The sequence below is a fragment of the Acipenser ruthenus genome, chromosome 6 (genome assembly GCF_902713425.1).
Source record: "Acipenser ruthenus chromosome 6, fAciRut3.2 maternal haplotype, whole genome shotgun sequence".
Classification (NCBI taxonomy): Eukaryota; Metazoa; Chordata; class Actinopteri; order Acipenseriformes; family Acipenseridae; genus Acipenser; species Acipenser ruthenus.
In genome coordinates this window covers 17,755,037-17,774,848 of record NC_081194.1, presented here as the reverse complement: position 1 = coordinate 17,774,848, position 19,812 = coordinate 17,755,037, and the positions used below count along the sequence as shown (strand labels likewise).

Sequence of the window (19,812 nt, the reverse complement as noted above, 5' to 3'; positions counted from 1 at the left end):
TCGAAAGGTCTTATATCAATTGCTATCAACTTCACTAATTCCTAAGTCACAGTTGTCTTCATGTCTTGTGTGACATTCGTATCTCTGAGAAACTAAACGGATAACGCCTGTACAGCATTGAAAAACATTATTTAAAAAAAAAAAAAACCCTTACTACTGCTGAACCTCGTCTTCTTTAATATAATAACATCACAAGGTTATACATGTATTATATATATATATATATATATATATATATATATATATATATATATATATATATATATATATATATATAAACAATAATAGATGGGCCTCTTCGGTGAATTACAGGAAAACAATTCCATCTCCGGTTTCTGTGACAGTTTATAAATTACTCGACATTTGGGCCCGTAATTTATGACGTCACAAAAGCCCTGGATGAAATTATTTTCCTGTAACTCACTGAAGCCCCCCCCTCTCTCTCTCTCTCTCTCTCTCTCTCTCTCTCTCTCTCTCTCTCTCTCTCTCTCTCTCTCTCTCTCTCTCTCTCTCTCTCTCTCTCTCTCTCTCTCTCTCTCTCTCTCTCTCTCTCTCTCTCCCTCTCCCTCCCCCCCTCTCATTTTTTTCAGTGACTGCCTCCCTTGCCGCCTCTAAGGAGCCTCCACTGCATTGCTACCTTCCCAAATAGTTTCTGGTTCTTGGTTTGATATTTTATTCTAAATGTAAGTTTATTTCTTTGTTTGTTTCTTTCATAAGAATGTCATTGTGACAAACACACATGTACATTAAACTCATTTATTGCTCACTGAGGCAGCCTACTTTAAACAATAAACAACATTTATGCAGCATAATTAGGCTCCATAGGTTGTGGTACAATATACTGCCAACTGAAAAAATAAAAACACACATTGCTTTAAATGCTTTACTGCCCCTTTAAAGTTTTGGATTATACCCAGGGTGCTTCAGCCAGGATGTAAATACTCACACAGGCAAGATGGAGAAGGGACTGATGCAGCTCTGTTTAGCTGCCTATGTTGTGTTTATTTTAGTTATTTTCAAAGATGCAGCGGCAATAGAACTCGATAGGGTAAGTATAAAAACATTTTAAACTGCTTTATTTTTGTAACGGTATTAAATTTTAGTCACTATTGCCATTATGCTATTGACCGATAAGACGTTGAACAATGTGGATAGATTGCACAATGTTGTACTTTCCCTAATAAAACAATACCTTATGAACTGTATTTCGCTAATATATAAACACGTTTGCAGCATACAGTATGAAGATTATTTTAACAGCATAGGAATAACCGTCTCAGGATCTCGTTCCAATGGAATACTCGAAGATTTTTAGCACTACAGTTTTTCTTTATACATTATAATTGGGAGGTGGAGTTTCTCTTACCCAAGGGTTGTGTTCTTCAATTGATTCACGTATATACACTGACGGTTTCAAACTTACACTATTGATAAATCTAATGTGCAAAATAGATTGTCATCTCAGTGAGATGAAACGCACCAAATGAATACACACGTTTTATTTCCAGGGATCCATTTTATCAATATGTATTATCCTTGTGGTTATTGATGGATGTTTGTAATGCAGTTGTAGATGTAGTGTTTCTGTTTCTTGAAATTTGCAGGAGAGTATAATGATCAATGTGACAACAGTGGGAGAAACAGAAGCAGCCAATGTCCTACAGGTATGCCATTAACCATCTATATCCCAAAATGGGCTTTATATAGCCAGTATTTTACAACAAAAACTATGTTGAATTAAATATTTCATATTATTAAGGTAATTAGCATTACCTAAGGTAACAATACTGTAGCTAATCAAAGATTAGTGCTAATTGATGCTAGTGTTATTGGGCATACAAAACTATTAAAAGCCAGACTGCGACAAACATTCCAGGCCAATCCTGAAGATGTAAATGTGTCTTTTTTGTCAGAAACCACTGTATAATTTGAATACTTCTGCCTCTTCTTGTTGGAGTAAGTTTGGCCGTTCCATAGTCCTGTACCTCTTCCAGGAAAGCTCATTTGATATATTTTACCCTAGAAGTGGAGAAGAGAGGACGTCTTCAATTCAGTGTTAAACAGTGTTACTGAACAGGCTGTTGGGTTTACAACACAATGCATTGCTTTCCTTAGCTTTCTGCTTTGTTGTATGTATCCCATCATAATCCTAATTGTTTTGATATTTCCATTAACATATGCCTGGTCACAAATCAGTTTTGACCCGTTATTTTCATTTCACATTGGTTATGCAGCGGGTCTTCCCATCAAAATTCACAACACCGGAGGCTTCAATCAGAAACATTTAATTGGTTCTCGACTCCTCGCAAAGTTCAGCATTTTGATTGGTCCATCTGTCTGACCTGCTCGCTCTGGCACAGGTTCAGAGGAGAGGGAACAGGTTTATGAATATGCATGACAAGCCCTGTATAATAGCAATGAATAAATAATTTTGGTGAGTTAGGATGGAATGAAAACCAGTAATAAAACCTTAAGCAAGAATTTGCCATGCTAAGCAACACAACCCCGTTTAGACAGACGGTAGATTTCACTGCATAGGTTATAAAATCTTTATGTGCCAGTGTCTTATGCACATTTTGAGTACAAACATATTTTCACATGGTTGGAAGTTCACCTGTACATATTACATATTCGCTCTAACTGGACGGGGGTCTGTAAAGTGGATGTTATGATTATACAGGGCTTGTGATGCATATTCAGAAACCTGCTCTGCCCCTCTGAACCTGTACCAGAGCAAGCAGGTAGGACAGATGAACCAGTCAAATTGCTGAACTTTGGGAGAGGAGTCGGGAACCAGTTAAATGTTTCTGACTGAACAGGCTGGATTCCAGGAGCCCATGTTGTGACTTCAGAAGACATTTTGACCAGGGATATGTTAATACAAATATAAAAACCATTGCAGTTAAGTTGAAAAAGATATTGCAGGAATAGGTACAACAAAGCAGGAACTAGGGAAAGTAATGTTTTAAACCATACAGCCTGTTCAGTAACACTTTAAATCAGTTGGCATGAGTACTGTTATCACCAGAACATTGTGCAGGAAGTTACACAGGATGTTGGGACACACCTTTCTACCACATCCTGAATGAGTGCTTTTGTTTACTTAGTTTAGACCATGCTGCCTCTTTTTTTGTGATGGCTGTTTGTTAGGTGGGTTGAAAAGGTCTTTCATGTTCTGTAATATTCTGTGCTTTAAATGACAAATAAGCAGACTGCAACCCAATAACCAAGCAGACACTGTCATTCTTGATCACACAATGCATACAAATAGGTTGCCATTTGAGCACACAGCAGCCACTAGCCCCCTGGAATAAGTAGCAGCTGTTTGTAAAGCAGCCACCCTGGCCACAACTCAACTATTCCAGTCATACTGACCTTTCAGGAAATGAGCCATTGCCTCTTATTGTATCTGTAACATACAGAAACGGCGCACGTTATTTTATGTATAAGATGTCTCTGTAATTAAGTATATTAGTTGAAACTTGTGGTACTCCATTGATGTGTCAGTTAATGCTAGTCTCTTTGTAATGCCACTTAAGACTGGGTGTTAAAGGTGAACACATTGTTAAACAAACATCTGTAATGGTGCTTAGCTGTGTTCTTCGATACGTTCTTTAATTTTCTTTAAGCCAACCTGCAGTAGTTGAAATATAGCTCCTTTTGCGACCTGAGTGCTCTGACTTTGTTACCATTTGTTATGGTGGTATTATTATTATTATTTTTATTATTTATTTCTTAGCAGACGCCCTTACCCAGGGCGACTTACTGTCGTAAACAAAAAATACATTTCAAGAATCACAGTACAAGTATTAGTACAATTAAGAGCAAGATAAAATACAATGACTTCAGTTCTAGTAAGTACAAGTATATGACAAAATACGATTCAATATTGGAGCAGATAAGTGTCAGTGATAGTTACATCAGATTACGATTAAGTGCAAAATACTACAGATTGAATAACACTTGTGGCAGATTACAGTACAGTACTCTGTAAAGTACAGGATTAGTAGTTGTGCATTGTATGTTTTATACTATGATATGATAATCCTGTGATACCAAAGAAAGTGTTTTCTTTGCACAACAAAAGGTTACGAAATGTAAACCTGCCTAAATGACAAGTAAGAAATGACACAGCAGCTCAGCTACACAAGTCAAGTCGACCTATGGTCTTTATGCTGAAAGTGTAATGAATGCATGCAATGATTTTCTTCAAAGATTCCACTTATACAACTTACACATAACTCATCTTAAATTTAGATTAACTTTAACATCTCGGCAGTTGACGACCAAGTCTATGTGAACAACATACCAGTCAAGCTTTCTGGGGTCACAAGATTAAACTGCAGGGCGCAGCTTTGTGAGTATACCTGTAAACTCCCATCTTCTTTTTTAATTTTATTATTATTATTTTTTTAAATCTTTAGTTAGCATGTCAGTTGTTGTGTTTTTTTTTTTGTTTTTTTTAACTTTATTTTCACTTTTACTGTCTTACAAGTAATAGGACTTCACTTACCACCTGCATATGTGGTTCCTGTAAAATGCAGGTGTATGGTTTAGGTGGAATCCTTTCATCAGGAAGTTAATTTCTAGCTTTGTGGCAGAAAATATGAGTTTCTCCTAAGTCAAACTGAACATATAGTCTTAAAAACAAAGATTAACAGCAAAACAATAATCAAAGGCTGGTTTCACAGATCCTGATTAGCACCAGTGGATGAAAGTAACATTAGGTAGTCAAAACCAGCTCCAAGTGTTCTGCTTAATATATCATTTGACATCCCCCTTGAAAATGAGATGCAAACTATGTGGTTCTCTCCTGGAAGGACCATTGAGTCACTTAATATTATGATCATAGTTTGAAACACACACTCAATATTATGTTCTATGTTAATACAAAATGTTATTGCTGTATTTTATATAGTAGTTTGTGTATTTCATTGTCTTCAAGTTCCAGCATTATGTTCCCCTTGCCTTTTCAGTGGAAGGTGGAAACTGCAGTAAGGCAGATGAACCAGGTCGTTTTGTGATGATCGGTGTTCGTGTGCTGGTTCGCCAATGGCCTTTAGAAGGCGAGTCTGCTGTGCAGCTCCTTGTGTTTAATGAAGAGGTGACTGAAGTAGAAGGAAAACAGGTAAACGCATTTGTTTCTGCAGCAGGGAAAAATACATTAAAGGGTATATACTTAAATCCCATGCTCTGTACTGGCATATAACATATACATGCATTTTGTTCCACAGGTGCAGCAGACAGACATGTATGAAGTGAATATCTTGATGAATAAGGAATTCCAGAAGCTTAGGGAATCCAGCTACTCCTACCCTATGAAGGAAAGCATGTTATACAGCATTCCCAGGGACAACGATGTCGTATTTACGGTTCCAAACCCTCCGGAAAAAGGTACAAACCAGGCAGCAGTTATTTCTGGAAAAGAAATGCAAACAATACATTTATGATATGTGCTTTTCCAACCTGACCATGGTACACTCTCATTTAAGATTTCTTTGATGTCATTTTAAGGATATAGGAAGCAAAATTAATTGAAATGTGTTCTATCTGAAACGGGAGTAAATAACAAAGTGTTGCTGTAGGGCTGATAATGTGTTTTTCTTGGACAAAGAATTATACATGACTGCCCACTAATGCTGGTATAATTACTTTTGCTACCAGCTATGTATTCAACAATTATGTTTGTATTTTACGAAAAATAAAGAATAATAATAAATGCAGCAACCCAGTACATAGGAGGCAGCAAATATAATTGGTGAGAATGTTCTAATGCAGCCCAAGAATACAAAATAGAGTAGAGCCCACTGGCTGTCACCTTATTAATCAACCCCTATGGTATATAACCCAGCAGTTCCTGCCATTGCAGCTCTGGTGAACCTGGCACCTTCACATTTTCAGTGTTATGGAAACTCTATGTGCAAAATCTAATGGCACTGTTCACTTTGACCTGTGACCCAAGATGGCTGCAATGTTGGTGTGACTTTTTGGTTTTCTAGATGATAGACTAGGGGTGTGCAGATACTTGAATTTTCTGTGTAACACCCTTTAAGATGTTTTAACTTCTTAGATATTAATGGAATGAAACATGTTTTTAATATAGAACCTGTCGTGATCAAACAAAAAACACTCGTATTTTATCTTGCGATTTATTTATCTGACCTTATTTTTATCCTTATTGCATAATCTTTGCAGTGAATTGTGGGATTGTAGTCCTGGGCAAGATCTGATTTAACTTGACAGAAATACATATCCCAGTATGTACAGTGGTCGGTCTAAGGAAAGGTCACGTGAATGAAGTTGTATTTGTTAGTTTTATGTTTAGTTTCCATCCTCGGTATGGCAGTACGTCAGTAAAAATGTCAGCGCCCCCGGTGAAAGGAAAATTTGCTTTCAAGCTGCTTTTAAATCACTCCATGCAGAATTAATTTCCATTGATTGGTACTCAATTGTAATGTGAGGGAAAGGTAGTTTTTTTGTTTTGAAATTTACAAGCTGCATTTTATGATCCTCTCAAGAAGTCTTTTACAGGCGGTGTTTAATAGAAAATAACCTTTTCACTGCCACTTTTTTTTTAACCTTTTTACATATCAATGATACAGATTTTCACATTTCCATACTTCATGTTTATAAACCATTTAATCTCATGTGATATACCCCTTGATTAGTCTACAGGGGATGCTGTTTTTGTTCACAAAAACTCCCATTTCTTGTTGGTTGTTATTTTGTTTGTATCATTAATAATAATTAATTCATTAATGTATGTGTGTTTGCAGTAGATGATCAAAGTCCTGCTCAAACAATGACAACTAGTCATTACCCCATAAAACAAGATGAAACCACCGTGGAAGAAGAGGCAGCTCCTGGCAAGCTACCCGAGACTCCATTGAGACTGGCACCTGACTTCTTGTATGATGAAGAAACAACAGCAGATGAACATGGACCTTCTGGCAAACTGCCAGAGATCCCCCTGAGATCACAGCCACTATCTTCCTATAATGTAATTACTCACAGATAAGTGAGCTGTCAAGACTGCTAAATGCAGCATTTCTTATAAACAAATGTAAAGCAGCTAATTGTATGCAATTGAACAAGAAGTGTCCTAACCAAAAACAAATACACATTTACAGTATTTTATCATACAGCAGCAAGAAATAAATGGAGAGACAGGGAAGTGAAACACAATAACATACATTTTTTAAAGAGACTTATCTATCAATCAGGTAACCCGCCACTGACTGGAGAATAGGATAAATAATTTGTAAGATGTTGACTTGCTGGGCATGAAATGACTTGGGGTTGTCTTTGTCTTTCCAGGCAATGTGTCGGTGGGTGGAGCAGCTGAGAGAAAGGCTGCGTCGATTCTGGACTGAATCCCTCCCATTGTTCTTCCTGGTCATGTGGGTGGTGGTGGTGGGTGTTGTTGGGTCAGCTGTCATTGTTAAAGTCCTCGACCTTATTTTCCCAACCTGCGAGCACAAGTGAGTATTTGAAGTCTGATATATATATATATATATATATATATATATATAACCTAAAACATGGAAACAAACCAATCTTTGTACTCTAGGCTATATTTTTGCAACTGCTTGCCTGTATTTGATTAAACTTTGCATTATCCTTGTGACTGCCAACATTGACAGCATGCTGAACAGTGGAGACTTTTTCTTGACATCTGTTATGATTCTGTACATTTTTAACATAGAATCTCTTTGTGATATATAATATATATATTTTTAAATAACACTAATCCTAAATCTGATGCTGACATTGTCTTTTCTTAAAGGGGAGTTTTAAAACTTGATCCGGTTACAATGGTGCCGTTGGAATTGCCTGTGGAGTGTAAACCATTACTTCTGGATCACTTGGAGATGGAAACAGATGAAGAAATTACAAGCCCTTAAAGAGCACATTTCAAGTACTGGTCAACAATACCAACAAATAGCTTTGTCAATAATTTCAGTGGATCTTTTGTTACAGAAACACTTGGACCACCAACTCAGAATAATCTCATTAATTACAATGTGGATAATTAATTTAATTAGAGAACAGTGTTATTTTTTTAGTTTCTCGACATTTAATTCCCAGTTCTGATTTATTATACGTTTTTAAATAAATATTGATGGTAAGTTAGCTTAATACATCATATGGCCGTATTTATTTAGTACAATGTACAGAGTACAAAATGCCTTAATGCTAATTATAACAAGCTGTATGGGTTTTGCATACCAATGTTTATCACACCCAATACATTATTATCGAATAACTACTCCATCACAGAAATCACTTTCAAAATGCAACCATGAAAGACATTCTTACCTGTAGAAATGGTATAGACCACATCTGCACAAGATGGTTGCACTGTTGACACCAGATGAAACACAATTTATCATTATTATTTTTTTTTGTCAGTATGATATACCTGATAACATCGTTTGGGGAAAATAAAACAGCCAAATAACCTTATACTTAGTAAGAAGTTCATTCTTTAATACCTTTACTTTAGTGCACAAACTACACATAGTACGTGTATGTATCTGTACCTCCTCGTGCAATCCCCTGTACAGTAGCAGCATACAGTACATTGCACTCTACAAAATGCATTTCATAGGCAGGTAGGTGTGGGGGTTACAAGAGGATATATAACTAAAGATGCAATGATTTATCCAGCTTTCCAAATAATTTTAGATTATGTTCCATTTTCTTTTATGATCATGCAAAAAGTCTTTCATTACTTAAGTTTCATGTCAACACTGGTGTTTCCCCTCAAATTCACAGACTAAATGAAAGGTGAAGTATTGGGAATCATGGCCATATTTTGTTATGATAGCACTTTTTTGTGTTGCTGTTAATGTAAATTAAATTTGACCCATTGTTATGTTCTTAATGCTTATAGTGTGCCCTTTTCATATCTTTCCAGAACCATTAATTTGTGTAATGTTAATGGAATGGAAGCATGGCATAGTGTGTGACATTTCTGCAAATGTTTTGTTGAAAATTAAGATGACCAAAATGTATTCAATGGTGTAACATTCGCTACTGCTCACAAAAGAATAAAACTTCTTATTGAAGTGTTTTGTATATTGGATTATCTTTGATGAAATTACATTTTTAAGTTTCAGAGGCTACAGAAAAACTGTGGTGGGTGGGAGCTACAAAGTCATGAAATTTGTTCAAATACACCCACCCCTCGTTATACTGTGGATTCGGATGTATCGCAGTCCTGGAGTTGGCTCCCCATTCTTACAGTCTAACTGCGCATGCCTTAGCTGCAATATACATACTAGGTAATTGCACTTAGAATTACTGTTCGTTTTATTTCGTACTGCACATCAAACAAAAATATACAAAACAAATAAAAACAAAGCATTAATATCATAGTTATATACGCACGCACTGCACAATAACACAAAGCAAATTAAATATCTACTTGCTGAAGCGGTTTTTATTTTAGCCAACGAGGTGTTCACTTGTGGCAGCAATGCTCTAGCAAAAGCCACACGGCAGTGATGTCAGCTCCCTATCAACAAGCCTCCTATGTTTAGAATGGGATTATTTCAATGCAGCGGGTTTGTGCATTTGAGAAAGGAGGAGAAGACTCATGAAATTTATTGGAGACTTAAGATGATGAGAAGCAATTACCCTCAGTATGAATTAAAACGGTGTGCTGCTTTTTATATAAGAAAAATGAGAAAAAGCGGGTTGCGTAGAGTACTTATATTGGACCCTGACGCCCCCGAAAAAAACGATGGACTGGTTGTACAGTAATTGTTTTTCTATTTGTTTTTCTATGGGTCTCTCACTATATCGCGGCCCTCAATATATAGCAGATTTATATTGGACCCCGACACCCGCGATATATCGAGTGGGTGTGTATTACATAATCTAATCCTATGCACACAAGAATAAAATTCATGTCAGTGTTACAGATTCAATGAGGTAGAGATGTGCCACAAACACACTATATTTACATAAGGGGTAGTTAATTCTATTTTAGTATTACATTTAGTTTACACTTTCTTTTGTGTGAAGAGATTATCTGGGTCATGACATGTTCTGGCTTTAGTGCTGTTTAAAGTTGTTTCTAAAAATATTTCAGTGCTAAAAATTCTGAAAGCAAAAGGCACATGTATAATAAAATCACTTTTAAGAATAACAGTTCAGTCAGGCTCAAAAGCTACACATTTTGTTAAATTGGTTAAAAAGTATAAACAGTGTTTTTTTGTGTTTTTAAATAACTTTATTAAATCTTTATTAAATTCCACACATCTAGTTTCATATTTTATTAAGTACTTTTACAGAGGTACCATGAGTCAGCCTCAAGATGCCCAGTTTTACTTTTTAAAATGTTATTTATAGGAGTGGGAGTCAACCATTTCTCAAGTAACACTACACATATATCTCTCTCAATATTAGCTGCAACTTGATCTTCTGAGCTTATTAAAGACCAAGGCAGGATTTTGTTAACTTTTTTGGTTTTGTTGAACAGTCTCAACAGGACCCAAATTCTGCAATCCACTCCTCATATTTTTCAATGTCTGTAGCAGACACCGATTTAGAGACCTTTTTTAAAGAGCTTTCAAAATCTTTCATGGTGGTTGGCATGTGCATTTCCTCTTTGGAAATGTTTCGGATTTCTTCTGGCATCAAACCTTCAATACGACGTCGCATTGCCATCAGCGAGGCATCCCTGGAGAGAAAAAAAAAAAAAAAAAAAATTAGAACAAACAAATACTCAAGTGTGTCAGTTTTATACATTAAGTGATCACAACGTAGGTACCCACCGGCACACATTTGTAATGTCGGCACCAGAGTAACCATCCATCTGCTCTGCTATTTTAGTTAGATCAACATCACTCGCCAATTCTAGCTCTTTCAGGTTTATTTTTAGGAGTTCTTCCCTGCCTTCAGCTGAAAACAAAACAAGCAATTTAGTATATATTTAAATGAAAAACAGAGTTCACTTCCAAAAACAATACTGCACAGTTTTAACTACCAAAATCTACCTAGTCTGATTCCTCCCAGCTCACTGTGCTTCAACACTCAAGTATTAACAATTTTTCTAGAATTACTTTGATCTTAGTAAAGATAAATCTGTCATAACTAGTAGGTTAAAGTGTGATATTTGTGCAAGTAAAGGTTTTTGAAATATTCAATGAATACCTGAAGGCAAGGGGATGTAAATCCTTTTTTCTAATCGTCTTTTAAGAGCCTCATCTATGTCCCAGGGAAAGTTGGTGGCTCCCAGAACCATAACCATTTTTGAAGGATCTTCATTGTCAGATGCCCCTCCAACACCTGCAACACAGAACTACATGACACCTGCTCACGAGCACAGAGTTCGTTTCACAGAACATATATTTAGCTTAACTGAAAACTATTTCATGAGCTTAATACATTCTCCAGTAGCAGAAGTGTTGGCCAAAAAGGATGTCAAATGACTGAATATTTTGTTTAAAAAAAAAAAAAAAAAAAAAAAGTAAGGCAAATAAATATCAGTTATATTCACCATCCATCTGAACTAATAGCTCTGCTTTCACCCTTCTGCTGGCTTCATGCTCTTCTGACGTCCCTCTGCGGCTGCAGATCGAGTCAATCTCATCAACGAATATTGTAGTAGGAGCGTAGAATCTTGCCTAGTGAAACGATAAATAGAGAACTAAGTAACCCTCCATCAGTAATCATAATTCTCTATAAATGACCCAGCTGCTAATTACAAATAAACAGCTGTGGGTAAATGTAACAGAAATTTTGCAATCTGATTTTAACAAGTTGAAAAAATAGCTAAGGGACATACTGTAACCACCAGCTCAAATTTTTGTATATATATGACACAAGGAGATGCAACATCTTTTCAAGGGTGCATTGTAGAGATTTTGGGCCGCACCCGACTTCCTCTTGTCTGCGGTACTTGACGCCCTCCCCTCCCCGGAAGTGTCAGCATAAAGATTTGTTTTAACTGAATATAACCTATAACAACGGGAGATTTTGGCTGGTGTTAAATTCGGCGGATTTATACATTGGGGGATTTTTTTCATGGCATGTTCACAAAAAAAGTCACAGTATTGCATTTATAATTTTAATTCCAAAAACATTTAAATAAATGTTTACTTATTAAATATGTCTGCTAAAACAGTATCTCATTTACAGTAACTCGTTATAGCATCTACAATGTCACTGCAGCAACTTGGAGAACAAAAAGAAGGCCTTCTAATCAGTTATAGTATTTATCACTCTTATATGGCCCTTAATTTTAAGAACCAGTAAAGTTTTATGATAAGCATTTGGTATCTCTCAGTTTTAAAACTATGGTTCACAACATAACACAGTGGAACGAACACAGTACTACCATGCAGTAATTGTAGGGCGGTATTGCCATGTATGAAAACTTTAACAATAAAGCCAAAATGAAAATGCTTTTATTTGCTTCGAAATCATTTTAAACTTTTTAATAGACTAGCAAACACTGGCAAAATCAGCTCAGTTTTATACGGTGCAAACGTTTTAACATTTTGTTTTGCTTCCGGACTTTGCGATACCTGCACGATGCCTGCATTAATAGTCGTATCTACAACATATCAACAATAACAATCAACCATTTTGTTAGACTTTCAACAAGTCTGACACAAACAATTTTGGCTGTTACTTAATTAAACCCTTGTTAAAAAACAAACCACACCACACAAAAATGTTTAACATAGAAAACAACAGTCCTACTATAGTAGCAGGCACGTTTACACTGCCTCTGGGTTTCTGACCGCATTCATCAATTCCAGATGTTTTAAATAGAAATGTCTACTTTTAATGTTTAAGCAAATTGGCTTCATCACTGCCAGTCTCATATCCACTTTGATATCCAACACATTATTCCTCCTGTCCAGCGCTTCTTTAACATGTTCTGTATACCAGTCTGACAGAGGGCGGGATCGCTATGAGTACTGTAAGCAACCCTCAGATTGGTGGCAAGCCAATCAAAATAGCCAATAAAGCCCAAATAAAGTATCCGCTGTTATACGATATAGGCTAGGTTATGATGTGTGCTGTAATTAAAAATTAAAAATAAACTGAGTCAGCACTCACATATCCGACCCTATAACATTGACTACAGCGATGGTTAAAAGCGTGTGACGCATATCTGATTATTTCATTTTTGCCCATTCCAACCCGTGTATCTTTGTGTTCCCTGAAAAACCTGACAATATCAAAAATACATATCTGAAAGGACTGTTTCAAAAGAAGTAGGCTTCCATTTAGATGTAGTGTATTGGTTTTGTTGGTACAGTACTATATTTAACAGAAGTAATATTTTAATTCAGAACGATATGATTCTCCAAAACTAAAGAGATGACACGTTAACTGTAATACAGTACATACTTTTAAATCCGGTACGTATAATAGCGGTATGTAAAATTTCCCATTAACGACCCAACAGCAAAATGAAATCTAAATGTTATCCATGCGCAGAACTGCGTAAAACGTAAAAAGCAGTGCAATTTAGCAAAATCAAAAGATTAAAAAAAAAAAAAAAAAAGGTTTCCAGAATTAACAGTATCCAAAGTTAGTATTCAAAATTGCAGAATATAGTGCTTGATAAGGCCCTAATGTCACAGTTCACTTGCAAATGAAAATGCACAAAAGCAACAAAAGGTTGCAGATAAAACACATCACAGTATTTAAAACTGTTTACTGATTAACTGTTACATTACCCTAGCTTGTCTCATTTTGGCTGCATTTTCGTCAGGTGAAACTGGAGGAAGCGCTATGTAACTGCACAATACAAGACAGACTGATTTGGCATTAGAGAGAATTTAAAAAAAAACAAAAACAACCACAGGCTTTGACAGATATTCAGATAAACTGTAACAATGTAGAGATGGGCTTTGTATCAAAACTGATGACCAAGTCAGAAATCACGTGACGGGTAAGTGCATTAATTTGTTACACACACACATATATACATATATATATACATATACATATATATATATATAAAATGGGGATTGATTTTATTCTTAATAGAAAGGAAAATTAAAAAAAAAAAAAAACAACATCCCTGAACCTTCTAATGCCCCCCCCCCCAGGATACAGTCCGAGCCTCCCCAAGGGGGCGCCCCCTTGAGAACCACTGCTTTAGACAGTAAAACCTGGTTATAGCTATTTTTTTTTTTTTTTTAAACACACACACACCAATACAATAAAATACATTGCAGTACATGTGCTTTCAAATGATCATATTTCAATTTAGTATAAAACAGGACTTTTATTACAAACTTTAATATCTACTCCTATTTTGGGGGGTGGGCATTCATTAAATGGATTACAGCAGTAAAGAGGAAAAGTTTAAAAAAAAAAAATTACATAGCTCCTTATTCCCATTTACATTTCTCTTAGTTAAACATTAAGGACTTGCCATTTTGTATTTATTATTTTTCACTTCATCATTAACCTTCAAAACAAAATGTACCAATAAAATATTAGTCTTTACCATTTCAAATAAGAGACGCACTAATTTCTCAGACTCCCCTCTGTACTTGGAAGTGAGTGTTGAAGAAGAAACATTGAAAAAGGTTGTTTTACATTCAGTGGCTACAGCTTTGGCCAGCAGTGTTTTTCCTGTTCCAGGAGGGCCAACCATCAACACTCCCTGTAAAAATAAGATTATATAACAAATATTGTAATCAGTGAGCAACTTTAACAATCCCAACCCATGATCTATTTAAAATTAACTGGGAAAATAACCAACAACAAAACAACTTGTAACAAACCTTTGTATACTGCAGATATCCATTTAAGAGCCGCTTGCTCCTTTAAAACCAATAATTACATAAACCATAAATCAGTTGCTGTTTTCCTAGATACACATTATCAAACATGTATTTTATTTTAAAATGTTAATACAGTACACTAGGTTAAATAAAGTCTGTTACTTGTATATCATATATAAAATTAGGTAGAACAGGTTCTGACAGTAGATCAAACTACGGTTATTTTATTCTAATAGGATATATAATGTCAGAAACAAATACTGTGGACTGAAAAAATGTAAAGAATACGTAAAATTGTGACTATTTTACCAGCATGCCTTCACCCCTCCATTACCTTCCATGGTCGTCTAATTCCTTTGAAGAACTCCGGCATCCACATGGGCAAAACCACAGCTTCTTTTAGCAGTTTTTTTGCCTCTCCCAAGTCTGCAATATCATCCCTGCAAAAGATTTACATTATTAAGACCACCAGCTATGCACGTAAGAAAATCCAATGGCCATTTGGCAGAGAATGAACTGGGAGTCAACACAACAAAAATGTAGAGTGGACATTTCACTACTTAGATAGACAGACCCCTTACAAAGTAATCCAGTTCCTTGCCCCACTATGCTGAAAGTAAAAGATGAAATGAAACAATGCATTTACCATTTAACGTTTGGATTTTGCGATATTATATCTCTTTCCAGGGCCTCTACCAAGTCTTTATCATATCCGGTCCCATCAAATTTCTTAATTTCAGATTCTGAAACTTCAGCAGAAGCAGCAGATTTTCTCTGCAATAAAAAAAAACAAACATTCATTAGGGTTACCTGTTTACTATAAACATGATCTGATCCATAAGCGCTTTGGAAAGTTTAGACTATACCCCTGCCCCCCATTTACTGGGACTCACAAATACTAAAGTTATTTAAAATAATCTTTTTTTCAATGAATAAATAAATAAAATGCAAGAATAATTAAACTGGTTTGGACTGCTGTTAGAGAAGATGACAAGAAGTTAATGAATATCACACTATTTGATTCCTAACACCATTTACCTTATCCTCTTTCGCTTTGCCCTGCGCCTCCTTTCTCTCTTTTCCCCTGACAGGTCTCACTCGGTCACTGTTTACACTCCGTGGGGATTGCCAATGTTGGCCTTTCTGAGCAACACTTAATCTGTTGTTGTGGTGAGGTTTGGCATCATTGTATTGAACTGGCTGTCGTCTTACAGGACAGGGAGATGGCCTTTAAATAAAATAAGGAAGAAAATGCGAACAGCATTAGTGATACAACTCTTTCATAGTTTCATCTTTGAGGAATACATTTACTGTATGTTTAGAAGTGTTCGGTGACTACCTCTAAGTGTATTTCTTGCACGCTCTTTACCAAATCGAGTTCAGTCCGTCATACAAAGTGCAAGAGAAAGTACAGTCAGCTGTATTAGAGTAGCCACCGAACACTTCTAACCATATTATGTTATTATGGGTGTGTGGTCCAGTGGTTAAAGAAAAGGGCTTGTAACCAGGAGGTCCCCGGTTGAAATCCCCCCTCAGCCACTGACTCATTGTGTGACCCTGAGCAAGTCACTTAACCTCTTTGCGCTCCGTCTTTCGGGTGAGACGTAGTTGTAAGTGACTCTGCAGCTGATGCATCATTCACACACCCTAGTCTCTGTAAGTCACCTTTGATAAAGGCGTCTGCTAAATAAATAAATAATAATAAATTAAATCTAAATTAAAAAAAAGACAAAACCCAACCCAATATTAACACTATCCGTTTACACAATATGTTTTATGTTCCGTTTACAGTACATAGAACATATTGTGGTTTAAACGTTTAGAATGCTTTGTCGTTGTAGTGCGAGATCTAAAGTCTAAGTGAAATTATAATTGTAATTGTTGCCAATGGTTTCCAATGGGGACTTAAAAGGCCCTTTACTTTCCCTTGTCATTTGTTATCTCCCTATGCTACTTAGGTAATTTGAGATTATCACACTGCCGGTGGATAAAATCTGGTCACATGGTTTAATGCTGAAGTTATTTTGTTCAAACAAAGAAATAGCTGTTCCCTGTAACACATTTAACTATTCAAATGTGTTCCTGAATGCGATATTTAAAAAGTACTGTACTTTTTAGTCACATGTTCTGAGAAAGTGGACTTTGTTATTCATGGATTGTATCAGATGGACATTGAGCAGGCAATTAACTGCTTATTAAACTAAATCAAAGGGTGCTAGTTCAAAGGTCATGCTGCTACTTAGAAATGTCTATACCATTACTGTTACTGATGGACCACACCACCTTGAAAGAGAACTCTGATAGATCAATAATAATTACTCAATAATATTCAATCTGCATCATCATATGCCAGTGAACCAAAACTAGCTTTGAAAACGAGAGTACCTGCGTTCAACTTGCACTGGCCAAATGTCTCCATCTTGACTCACTGGTTTAGCAGGAGTGCTTTCTACTTTAAAGCCATCCAGGGTTGCCATAATTTCCTTGACATGTTTATTTTCTTCACTTATTTCTTGCCAGACCTGCCAAAAAAATAAGTGGACCTAATGTATTACCATATTTAAAAAGAAAAAATATATATGCCATTTATTGTGCTGTTTCATCTTACCTGTAAGGCTTCAATGTGGGTTGATGTTTACAATTCATTATAATAAAAATGATTAGTCATTGAATTTTTGGTTAAACTACCATGCCACTTAAGAAGATTTTATTAGTTTAACAAACATTTAAACCTTTACAGCCTGTACTTTTTTCAGCAAGGCTGCTTTTGTCAAGTTCAGCACCACAAAGCTTATGTTGACACTATACTTTTAGCACATTTTTATGGCAAACAAACTACATCCACATGTAAACTCTGTAGCTTGCTAATTGTTATGGACAATGTAAAATGATCACATCATTTTCATATGCAAATACATTTTTTTGTATCATTGTATTACCTGTTGCCATTTCTGTTGTAATAAAGGGTCTTTAACAGAAAACAGATATTTCCTCATTTGTTCAAGCACTCCTTGGTAATAGACAATGGCAGAGTTGTAATTCCCAAGTAAGGCATATTCTCGGGCAAGTTTCACATTTTCACTGATTTCAAGGAGACTCATTTTCAACACTGCCTACTGCCTGTGGAAAACAGGAGCACATCATTATTATTGTTGTTAAATAACCACACTTGCTGATATTTACCATGGAATCTGCAGATCAGACTTGCTAGATTATACAGAACACTGTATAACAATCACTGCAGCACTTAATGCTGTAACAATGCATACTATTACATACGTTGGTCATCCATAAGAATTTAACACTCAAGCCAGATTCATGACTGATTTTGTAGTACTAAAAAGACACGTTGTACAGTATTATAAACGTGCATTAGTTATTTTAGGCGAATGTCCAAGACACATAATTAACACACTAATCTAAGGATCAGGGGTGGCCACAAACAAATTTCGATTACATTTGTGTCAGCAACTGAATCATATTCCTGTGCTGTCTTGTCGATTAAAAATAACTAAAATATAAATAATGACATATTAATATATTAAGCATATATCGTTTATAACCATTATATGTAATTTAAAAAATATAATATCCATGTGTCATATAAGTTTATAAAGTGGGGTCAAGGGCGACTGTAAAACCACTCCGACCAATACATGTGCTGAGATGCAAGAACAAAAAAGTGTACGTTATCTAAACAGTAAGTAAAATAAATGTTAACACAACAAGATCGAGAACAGTTTCATTTTAATCACACCTTGATCCTGCTCATGTTCTGAACAAAGGTATCCTGGAAGGATTCAAAACAAAATCCGAACAATGCATTTGAAAAGTTTGTTGCAAAAACATGGACGAACTTTAAAATATATAAAGTAGACAAATTATAATATTTTCGACATATGGCTCAATCAAAAGTCAGCGATGAATCAATCGGTTTACAAAGACGGTCGCAAGTTTTATCAACAAACACTGTTGATTCAACATGCACCATTTTAAAAAGGATTAGAAGAGGAAGTAACCAGAAATTTACCTGTTGAAGTTGCCTACACGATGCAAAATAAATTGAGAAAACAACAAACTTCCAGCAGTATAATATTAATCTGAACACAAAACAATGTCCTGTAATTAGTTAATGCGTTTTTAAAGTTAAGTTCTATCCTTATCAGCGCTCTCACCCCGCCTCTGTCTGTGTTTGAAGTAAAAAATGAAGGCGTCACTTCCTGGAGACGTAACTAGGACTGACTTGCATTTTTTTTGCGTCTGCAGATTGACAACTTTCAATCAATCATGCCACATTTAGTCTGCTGTACAATTAGTCGCTGTCTAGTAACAAACTTATCTTTTACAGTATTTACACTACCTATACAGTATACTGTATTTACACTACCTATACAATGCACTATCAACATGAGTTGAACTGTGAACTGTGAATAGGTTATTAGCCACATGCTTCCTGGTAAGCCAATCCACATCTTAGTGGTACACTGTGAATTCAAGTTTTAAGACTTCTAGACTTAAAACTTCAAGATATGATGCCATGTTTTATGTCAGTAGATGAGTGATACAATAATATATAATGTATGTCTATAACGACACCTGTGCATTCTGCCAGTTCTGTTGTCAATTCAACACTTGTCTTCTTTCTATTCCTTAAGGATATTATCTTGTTGATTATGCTTCAGGTACCACACCTTGAAAATCAAGTGATGCAAGCTATTTCACTCAATGTTTTTCCTTCTTTATGCAAGTCAAGGTTGTTATAATAGTAGAATATACTAGTGAAGGCTTTGAGTAAATTGTTGATGCTCAATGCATCAAAGTACAACAATGCAACATGTCTAAGACTTTTGCACAGCTGTATGTAATTATATATATATATATATATATATATATATATATATATATATATATATATATATATATATATAGCTACAGCACAAGAAATTCCAGGAAGAAATAACCCATGCATCAGCAGAATGACTGTAGCTCGCCATCTGCATGAAAATGATTTGCATGCTCGGAGGCCATTCAGGGGTAACGTTGACAG

The 19,812-nt window shown here is 35.7% G+C and overlaps 2 protein-coding genes across 3 annotated transcripts; one reads left to right on the top strand and one right to left on the bottom strand.

Annotated features, from left to right (window-relative positions):
* Positions 1-657: 657 nt before the first annotated feature.
* ginm1 (glycoprotein integral membrane 1) lies at positions 658-9,071 on the top strand. Of its 2 annotated transcripts, none has more exons than XM_034017144.3 (8): positions 658-1,048; positions 1,605-1,664; positions 4,258-4,357; positions 4,977-5,128; positions 5,235-5,394; positions 6,780-7,000; positions 7,318-7,481; positions 7,787-9,071. In XM_034017144.3, the coding sequence occupies exons 1-8, from the start codon at positions 956-958 to the stop codon at positions 7,902-7,904; spliced, it is 1,068 nt and encodes a 355-aa protein (XP_033873035.1). In that variant the 5' UTR covers positions 658-955; the 3' UTR covers positions 7,905-9,071. The 2 variants fall into 2 exon arrangements, with proteins under 2 accessions (XP_033873035.1, XP_033873034.1); XM_034017143.3 differs by having other exon boundaries at positions 698-1,048; positions 6,777-7,000.
* A 1,146-nt stretch (positions 9,072-10,217) lies between these two features.
* LOC117410721 (katanin p60 ATPase-containing subunit A1-like) lies at positions 10,218-18,993 on the bottom strand. Its single transcript, XM_034017486.3, has 11 exons — positions 18,796-18,993; positions 17,705-17,885; positions 17,151-17,287; positions 15,804-15,993; positions 15,412-15,539; positions 15,100-15,205; positions 14,486-14,644; positions 11,510-11,636; positions 11,164-11,298; positions 10,785-10,911; positions 10,218-10,690 (listed from the first exon to the last, which is right to left on the bottom strand). Exons 2-11 carry the CDS (start codon positions 17,864-17,866, stop codon positions 10,492-10,494), a joined length of 1,470 nt encoding a protein of 489 aa, XP_033873377.3. The 5' UTR covers positions 17,867-17,885; positions 18,796-18,993; the 3' UTR covers positions 10,218-10,491.
* Positions 18,994-19,812: the final 819 nt, after the last annotated feature.

Coding starts and splice junctions, on each gene's coding strand:
- LOC117410721 (XM_034017486.3), bottom strand. CDS start 17,866: ATGAGTCTCCTTGAAATCAGTGAAAATGTGAAACTTGCCCGAGAATAT. Junction 17,288..17,704: donor TACAACAGAAATGGCAACAG/GTAATACAATGA, acceptor TTTTTTTGGCAG/GTCTGGCAAGAAATAAGTGA. Junction 10,691..10,784: donor GACATTACAAATGTGTGCCG/GTGGGTACCTAC, acceptor TTTTCTCTCCAG/GGATGCCTCGCTGATGGCAA.
- ginm1 (XM_034017143.3), top strand. CDS start 956: ATGGAGAAGGGACTGATGCAGCTCTGTTTAGCTGCCTATGTTGTGTTT. Junction 7,001..7,317: donor AGCCACTATCTTCCTATAAT/GTAATTACTCAC, acceptor TTGTCTTTCCAG/GCAATGTGTCGGTGGGTGGA. Junction 7,482..7,786: donor TTCCCAACCTGCGAGCACAA/GTGAGTATTTGA, acceptor CTTTTCTTAAAG/GGGAGTTTTAAAACTTGATC.